The sequence below is a fragment of the Bidens hawaiensis genome, unplaced genomic scaffold (genome assembly GCF_021521415.1).
Source record: "Bidens hawaiensis isolate Kalapana, Puna unplaced genomic scaffold, B.hawaiensis_p1.1 tig00025571_1, whole genome shotgun sequence".
NCBI lineage: Eukaryota > Viridiplantae > Streptophyta > Magnoliopsida > Asterales > Asteraceae > Bidens > Bidens hawaiensis.
The window spans coordinates 190,830-199,220 of record NW_027494083.1 but is presented as its reverse complement, the minus strand read 5'-3'; the positions used below and the strand labels follow the sequence as shown (position 1 = coordinate 199,220).

The window sequence follows — 8,391 nt, the reverse complement described above, 5'->3', positions numbered from 1 at the left end:
AAATTGTTAAAAAAAACTGAAAATCTGAAATTTGGTCAGGTTTTTTCACTTTTTATTGAATGTTAAACCAAAGCCTAAAAGTGAGTTCAGCTTTTTACATAAACAAAAAACCAAACTGTCGGTTTTGTTTCGGCTCGGTTTTTTCGTTTCTCAGTTTCATGCACACACCCTAATACAGGTATATGTTAATCTGTGTTCTAATATAGCCTTTGTTGCTTTTTGCAGTTATTCATTAAAATGGAACAATTTCCACAAAGACAGTTGTTTGGTGGAGCAATTTCCACTATCTTCCCACTTAGGTTTGAGGTTGGTTTCCTTTTTATGTTTTAATATTCATCTATTTGTTTTGTGTATATGTTTGTCATTCAAAGATTTTGTTGACAAATTTTAATTTTTTCGCTTGCAGGATGTGAGCAATATTCGTGAAGTTCCCGATCATCAGGTTCGTTTATTTCATGGATTTTGCGTTCATATTTCAACTTCAGTTATTACTCGTAATAATTTGTGGCTAATAAGATCCTTACTGGATTTTTTTTTTATTTTGTGTTCAGGAGGTGTTTGTGGACCCCGCACGCGACGAGAGCCTGATAATCGAGCTGTTGGTGATGAAGAATGAGTTAGCAGATAATGGAAGTGCCACTTGGTTTCTACAAGACCTTGCTACCGAACAAGGCGCTGAGGGCAACATTGTAAATTTTCTTTTGTTTGACTATTTGACTATTTTTTAGATAGCTGGAATATAAACTTTGTTTAATTTCTTTCATTTAGGTGACTGAACAATCGGGCGTATTCGAGGCTCAAGGATTAGGGTACAGAAACATGTCATCTGTCATAACAACTGCAACTGCTCAAATGGTAAACAAGATTCCAAGTTTGACTTTGCATATAGTTTTAGAACATGTTTGACTTTTAGTCAAATAATGAAGTCAAATATTTTGTTCTTGACTTGTTTTTTTAATTTTTTGTAGGCTATTTCTAAGGGACGCCAAGGAAGAGACGCACAAAATCTTGTAAAGGTATTATATCACATAAACCCTTACAAAGTAGTTGAAAATATCAGATATACCCAATTTATTAAAAACAATTTAATAAATGACCATTTTATCCTTATTATTCTAATACTTAAAAATTTCATATATGCCCGTCTATTACTTCAATTATTTTTATTTACCTTAAATTTTTAGTATTTTTACCCATAAACAATAGTTTTCTCAAAATATTAGATTGCTTATCGTTCGATTATCATGCGATTATACCAAGTTCGATTGTCTATTGTTGAGAGAACCAAAGAGGGGAGATGACAATTAGATTCACTTGCTCATCGTCAATGTCAATCAAATCCAAATAAAAAATATGGTTTAAACTTTAAACAAATGCAATGGAAAGGGGTAGAATGGTCATAAAGTAAAAGGTCATTAAAGTTACTTGTATATGATAATTTTTTGTTTTGGTTGGCTATATATTTACAAGTTTTAAGGGTATATATGAAATTAATCCTTTTAATATTATGTTTTGGTTAAAACTAACTACTTATGTGCTTCGGCGTTTGGTTCAGGTGTATTTGGCGAATTTGAGACTCAAAGGAGTTGGAACCGATGTGCTCATTACTGCATACGAGCCTGTTTTCATACAGTATGTATAAACTAATATCCTTTTTTTTACTTAATTATGGTGGGCTATTGATTCTAAAATAGAGTAATGGAATGCGGTTTGTTTGTGTTGCGGTTGCAGCCCGTCTAGCGAAAGTGCAAGATCGGTTGGAGCTGGTTTAACCGTGCCTGCTGCAGAGTCGGGGCGGACTCCAATGGCTGATGTTTTTAAACAAGTGGTGTCTGCATTTAGAGTCAATGATTGGAACCTGTTTGGTGCTGATGCCCTTTGAGATGAAGTCTAGGGATATTTAAGTCTCTTTATATTTGGTAAGGATTTATTAAAATTGATTTAATTTCTTTATTTAGTCAAATTACGGTTTACTTTGGCATTATGGGTTATTCGTTTAATTTTTGGTTTTAGTATATTATATTTTGGTTGTGGCTTTACGGTTTTGGTATTATAGTTTATTGAAGGCCAAAATTGTACCGCTACCCATACCAACTTAACGAATTTGGTACCTGTCTATTACCACTACCCACACCAATTTATCTTATTTGTTACTCATACTGATATCATTACCAAGTTCGATACCATTACCAAGTTCAGTGGATATTTGAAAAAAACAAAGAAAGTGATACCAAAGATTTGTACCGAAATACCTATAGTCGTACCATGAAATTTGATCTGATACTCGGTCCCCAGTCTAACTGCATACCGATCTTAACTCTATGAAGGAGAACACTTTTTACATGATTCATTCCAGTTCTGCATGCAAACCTACTTGAGCCACAATATGATGAAAAACTTGCCATTGGTTTGTATAGACGTTAATACTCCTAAGTGATGAGTGTTCAAATATCGACGTAAGGCAGTGTTAATTTAGGAGTAGGTTGTGGTGTGTTTAGTTTTGATGTTTTGTTTTTATTAAACTAATAAACAATAAAAAGTATTAAAAGAATCAATTGATAGTCATTGTTGATGACGTTTTATTGCTTTCAACTTTTTTGTGCCATACTATATATGCGATGTAAAGGCATTGAAAAACTTTTATTAAAATCAAGTCTTTATTGATGCCAAAACATATATACCTTTTGCGTTTACGATAATCTTCTTCCTCGGCTTCTTTTCACCAGCAAAGTTACACAAGTCCCCGATGGCAAATCGGAAAGGTTCCAAGATACTATTTCACTCTTTTCTTCATTCTACTTGTTCTTGGGTCAGTGTTAGAATTTCATTAGGACCAGTGTAAAATCTTTTTGAAGTTTGATCAAAATTAGATCGTATTATATATACTAAAAGAAGTTGACTACATCACACTTAGTTCCGCACATACTTCTTGTATCACTAAGGTGGTAGTCATCAAAGAGTTGTCTCGATATGGTAGTGATCACAAACCTGCCTTACTAAACACGATAACAATCGATAATTTCTAGTCTTCCTAAGATGTTAAAGATTACAAATGCAAATGAATGCATGATAAGGCGTGCTTACAATAACACTCTTCACGTAAGTTTTGTTTTTTACAAAAAATCGGTACTTATAAACACTTATGCTTTAATCTTGTAATAATACTTGCTTAGTGAACATTATTTTCTTAGTATGCTATGTTGACTTTGCCTATCTTGATTTTGTAGCTGATAAGAGCAGCATCTGGGAGAAACGGTGGTGGTTGGCCGTTGTGGCTAGGGGTTTAAACGAGTTGAGCTTGTTCAGGCTCAAGCTTGATTCATTTAGGCTCGAGCTCACTCTCAGCTCGTTTAGGGTCCTATTTTTAAAGCTCATGAGCGGCTCAACTCATTTATGCCTTTTTTTATTTTTTTTATTAAAACTGAGTTTGAAGCTCACAAACTTACCGGAACACCAAACGGTTAAAACCAAATGTGGGAAATGGATCTCTACAGCCAAATTTAGTCACAACTAACAATGACATTATTCAAGCAGTCTGATCATGATCATACAGGCAAAAGTAATGGCAAAGATACTACCATGTTCACCAATTATTTCCAACAACTTTAAAGATGTTCTAACATAATCCCAAAATTAAATAGGTGATGACACTCATCATTTTCCCTATAAATAAATTAAAACTGAAATACAATCCAACACTTATGCCTGAAGGCTCTTTATATTATGGATTTGCTTCCCGGGGTTCAACCCCTTGGGGCAGGCACGAGCACAGTTCAAAATTGTATGGCAGCGATACAACTTGAATTCATCATTTACAGCATCCAAACGCTCTTTTGTATATTCATCACGACCGTCCATGATCCACCTATCAAAACAACGATTGCACTTGATTCAATTAGATGTAGAATAAGAGCATGTATAATAGACAGAAAGTTAATACTTCTCCACAAATATAATAAAAAACTTAATATAATTAAAAGATAGAAATTCAGTTACGGCCTACTCAAAGTTTAAGGATTTTTAAGCCAAACTTTATAAATATCAAGTATATCTTTTCTTTTTATTAAACTTTTATCTTTTATGACAACTTAAAGCCCTTTACAAATATACCCTTTTTTTAATTAATTTTCAATAATATGAACAGAGACTAAAGTGTTGCCTTTCAATCAAAAGGTAGCAGAGAGATCAACAAATTTGAAATCAAATTTCACACTTTTTTATTGCTTCACTTTACAACTTTCACAAAGGTTCATTCTCAAAAGGTACTAAACCACACTCCATTCTCGAGGTTTTCAAATTCTTATGGAGTAACGTTCAGGATTAACCCGTTTAATAGATACACTCAGACATATAGTTCATAACCATTTTTTCTCTATACTAAAAACTATTCTTTCTTTATCTCATTTTGATAGGAGCTTAATGGCCATCGATGAAAATGTCATGGGCCCTAACTCCTTAGATCAACATATGGTGTACTAGTGATATGCTACGATGTGCATTAAACTTAATCTGCATTCTGCTTTTTCCATAATATTAGTCATATAACACAAAATATAAAATATAAAACATTGTAAAAAAATACTTAATTTTTATATGCGTATGCAATTAAGAATGGCAGGGACTACTACAAATGGTGTGAGAAATAGAGGGGTCACATTTTAGATTTAAAGTTCCTAGGTGTGCGCCTAGTGCGTTTTTAATAACAATGGTTATATCATAAAAAACGTGATGTCATTGCTCTTAAAGATACTTGGCAAGCGAAAACGTCATAAAAAGCTATAGTGGTCTCAGACAAATATAGTTTCCCATGGTATCAAATCAACTCAATCATATTAACTAAAACCATGATTGAAGTTAAAAATGCCCATTCCTAAGCATCTAGAAACAAACTAAAATCCATATCATAACCAATGTGATACAGAATGCCCACATGTATTCTAGCTATTCCTATGAACAAGAAACAGCTAACTGAGCACTAGAGCCTCTGACTGAGCATTTTGTCATCTAAAAGGATCTTAACATTCAAATTGTCAGTTGAACACTTTAGTTTCCACAACTAGATAACAGCCCACTTGAAGGATCAATAACATTAACAGAGACTAAAGGCTTGCCTTTCAATCAAAAGTTTAGCAGAGATGATCTAAACAATTTTTGAAAACAAAGTAACAAACAAGTCATGTAAATCTTATGCATAAAATTATTTTTTGATCTTAGCTTAATGGGAACTTAACGCTCACGGTTGAAATTGCCATGGGCTCTCAGATAGACAGAAACCATGAATCCATACTCCACACTTCAATATGGTTACAGGTAGTATATGGTGTACTAGCGCTATGCTAAGATATAAAAAAAAAACAAACATATGGAACAAAGAAATAAACTGCAGTTTAGAGAAAAACATGCATGTTCAGCTGTTTTGAGTCACTAAAAACCTATAAGCATAAGTGAAAGACGCGTTAATGGAGTAATTTGAGCAATTAACGGAATATTAGGGTTTATATTTAACACAACTTAAAGTATATGCAAACAAGATGAATTATTTTTAATGATAAATATGAAATTTGAAAGTTTTGAGGAAAAAAGGGTACAACATTGATATTATAAAGCTGTACTTGATAAAATACTTTAAAAAACATTTTTATTATTAATACAGGGCATATTTTATATTTTGAAATTTGGTTGGGCATAAATAATATTGAGAAGGTTTAGAGGAAGGAATATTAAATTTCCCCAACAAAAAACTGTCCACCAATTAATAGTTTTAAATTTAAGTTCTGTTAGAACTTAATCCGCATTCTGCCATAATATGACAGAACACAACATACAATATTAGACACAAATATTCTCGAAAAATAGTTTAATTTCTATATGTTATGTGTATGCAATTAACAGGGGCAGAGACTACTGCAAATGGTGTAACAAATTGAGGGGTCACATTTAGGTCTAAGATTCTAGGTGTGCGCCTAGTGCGCTTTTTATAACTATGATTATATCATTAAAAATGTGATGTGAATGCTCAAAAGATACTTGTCAACAATTGATCCTGTAACTCACTAGCAAAAAGTTATAAGAAGCTACTACGGTCTATACAGAAACCCACTGGACCTTTACAGGCTACCATTCTTACATAGTTTCTCATTGCAGCAAATTAACCTGATCATACCAACTAAACTATGATTAAATTTACAAAGGCCCATTCCTAAGGATCTATAAACGGACTAAAATCCATATCATAACTCATAACCAATGTGATACAGAACGCCACAAGTATTCCAACTATTCCTATAAACCTGAAACAACTAACTAAACACTAGTGCCACTAACTGTGCATCCCAACATCTAAGAGGATCTTAGCATCCAAACTGTCAGTTGATCATTTTAGTTTCTATAACTCTATAAACTAACACATACATTAGCTATTCCGATAAACAGCGCACATATGATCAATTTTTCAAAAGTGGATATCTTTGTGCAAATTAGCATCCAAAGAAAGTTGAGACTCTCCCAATCTAAGAGCCCACATCATGATTCCGTATATGAAGGGTATGTTTGGGATTGAGTTTTAAAACAACTCACTGATTTTTTCAAAAAGCCAGGATTTGTGGCTTTTAAAAAACAGCTTTTTAACCTTATCAAAAAGCTAAAATAAAAATGACTTTTGTGTTGCTAAACATTCTTTGAGTCAATTAAGTTGCTTTCAAACTAAATCCCAAACATGCCCGAAGCTTCTAAAATCTAAAGCTAAACATAAAAATTCAAGTATAGCTACAAGATACGACCGTATGCACAACAAATAAGAATTCAAGCAGGATACATAGCATCTTGACATCAAAATTAAAACTTCAATTAAACCCATTACCGATTGGCGTGAAGCAGCGCAGCCGGCCCAAGATACGACTCGGGATTCCACCAATAACTCGGACACGAAGTACTACAACACGAACACAAAATACACTCATACATCCCATCCAGCTTCGCCCGGTCCTTCTTACTCTGCAATATCTCCTTCCCATCCGAATTCGGCGACTTCCGCTTCAGCCACGGCTCGATACTCTTATACTGGTTGTAGAAATTGGTCATGTCCACCACCAAATCCTTAATCACAAACATATGCGGCAACGGCGTGATCATCGTACCATCTCCTGCTGTCGGAATCTTGGTCAGACACGCAAGCCCGTTACAGCCGTCGATATTCATCGCACAGGATCCGCATATCCCCTCACGGCATGACCTGCGGAAGGTTAACGTGGGGTCCACTTCGTTCTTGATCTTGATTAAGGCGTCGAGGACCATGGGACCAAACTCGTTGAGGTTGATCTGGTAGGTTTTAAGCTCGGGCTTTTGTGGCTTGTCTGGGTTCCATCAGTAGATTTGGAAGCTTTTGAGGTTGGGTTTGGGTTCGGATTCGGGTTTGGATCCGGGTTCGGATGCGTGTGCGCGGGTAATTAGGAGCTTTGATGATGGTGAAGAGTGAACCACCCTGGAAAGTGCTCGACGGACGAGACCAGTTGCCATTGATGGAGAATAATAATAATAATAATTATTGGAGAATTGAAGACGATGATGGGATTTTGAGATGGGTTGGGTTGAAGGGTAGTTTGGGCATTTTGAAGACGTGATGAATCTGACGGCTAGGTGTGATGATGTGGTAGGTGGGTAACCGTGGATTAGGCTGTGGGTAGTGTGGTGTGCTCGTGGAACGATTAATATCCAATCGACTAATCGGGTGCCAAAAAAACACGATTAAATACATTCTATTTTTAACATCAAAAATAGTAATAACCAATTTAGTGTCATTATTAAGTTTATTTTTATAGATGTTTGATATTATTTTTTATTCGTATTTGCTAATTTACGATTATGATACTTTATAAGTATTTGCTGATTTATATTTTGTTATTATTATATTTTTTTTACTGTTATAAGTATTTGCTGGTATTATTTTGCTTTTGATTTTGCTTCTTTTGTTGTACTTTTAGATTTTTTCTTTGTTATTATAAATCATAGTTTATGTAGATTGGCATTGTAGTTAGTAATTAGCATTATTTTCTATGTTTTTATATTAAGATTAAAATGTACATGAACATCCCAAAAAATTACAACTTTAAAATAAATTGAATGTTTGAATTATAAACTTAATGATTAATGCTAATAGTTATAAATTTGATGCTAATAGTTTGTAAACTTATTATTACAATGACGTATAATTTTGTTAATTATGATGGTCATTACCAACTAATGTCATTTAATTTTCTCGTTAAGTCTTTGTAAGATTGAGTTACATAGTTTTCTTTTTTTTAGAGTTCTCTTTTAAACTCACCCTATAAGTATAAAACGTCCATAAAATGATTACGTGCTAAATTATGTAATTATGTATAATGTTGTATAATG

At 33.7% G+C, this 8,391-nt stretch overlaps 2 protein-coding genes across 2 annotated transcripts; one reads left to right on the top strand and one right to left on the bottom strand.

Annotated features, from left to right (window-relative positions):
- Positions 1–225: 225 nt before the first annotated feature.
- On the top strand, positions 226–1,882 carry LOC143571758 (uncharacterized). Its single transcript, XM_077057100.1, has 7 exons — positions 226–306; positions 407–442; positions 552–689; positions 769–855; positions 969–1,016; positions 1,556–1,632; positions 1,732–1,882. The coding sequence occupies exons 1-7, from the start codon at positions 238–240 to the stop codon at positions 1,880–1,882; spliced, it is 606 nt and encodes a 201-aa protein (XP_076913215.1). The 5' UTR covers positions 226–237.
- Positions 1,883–3,633: 1,751 nt separating this feature from the next.
- On the bottom strand, positions 3,634–7,517 carry LOC143571757 (succinate dehydrogenase [ubiquinone] iron-sulfur subunit 2, mitochondrial). Its single transcript, XM_077057099.1, has 2 exons — positions 6,860–7,517; positions 3,634–3,865 (listed from the first exon to the last, which is right to left on the bottom strand). The coding sequence occupies exons 1-2, from the start codon at positions 7,291–7,293 to the stop codon at positions 3,700–3,702; spliced, it is 600 nt and encodes a 199-aa protein (XP_076913214.1). The 5' UTR covers positions 7,294–7,517; the 3' UTR covers positions 3,634–3,699.
- Positions 7,518–8,391: the final 874 nt, after the last annotated feature.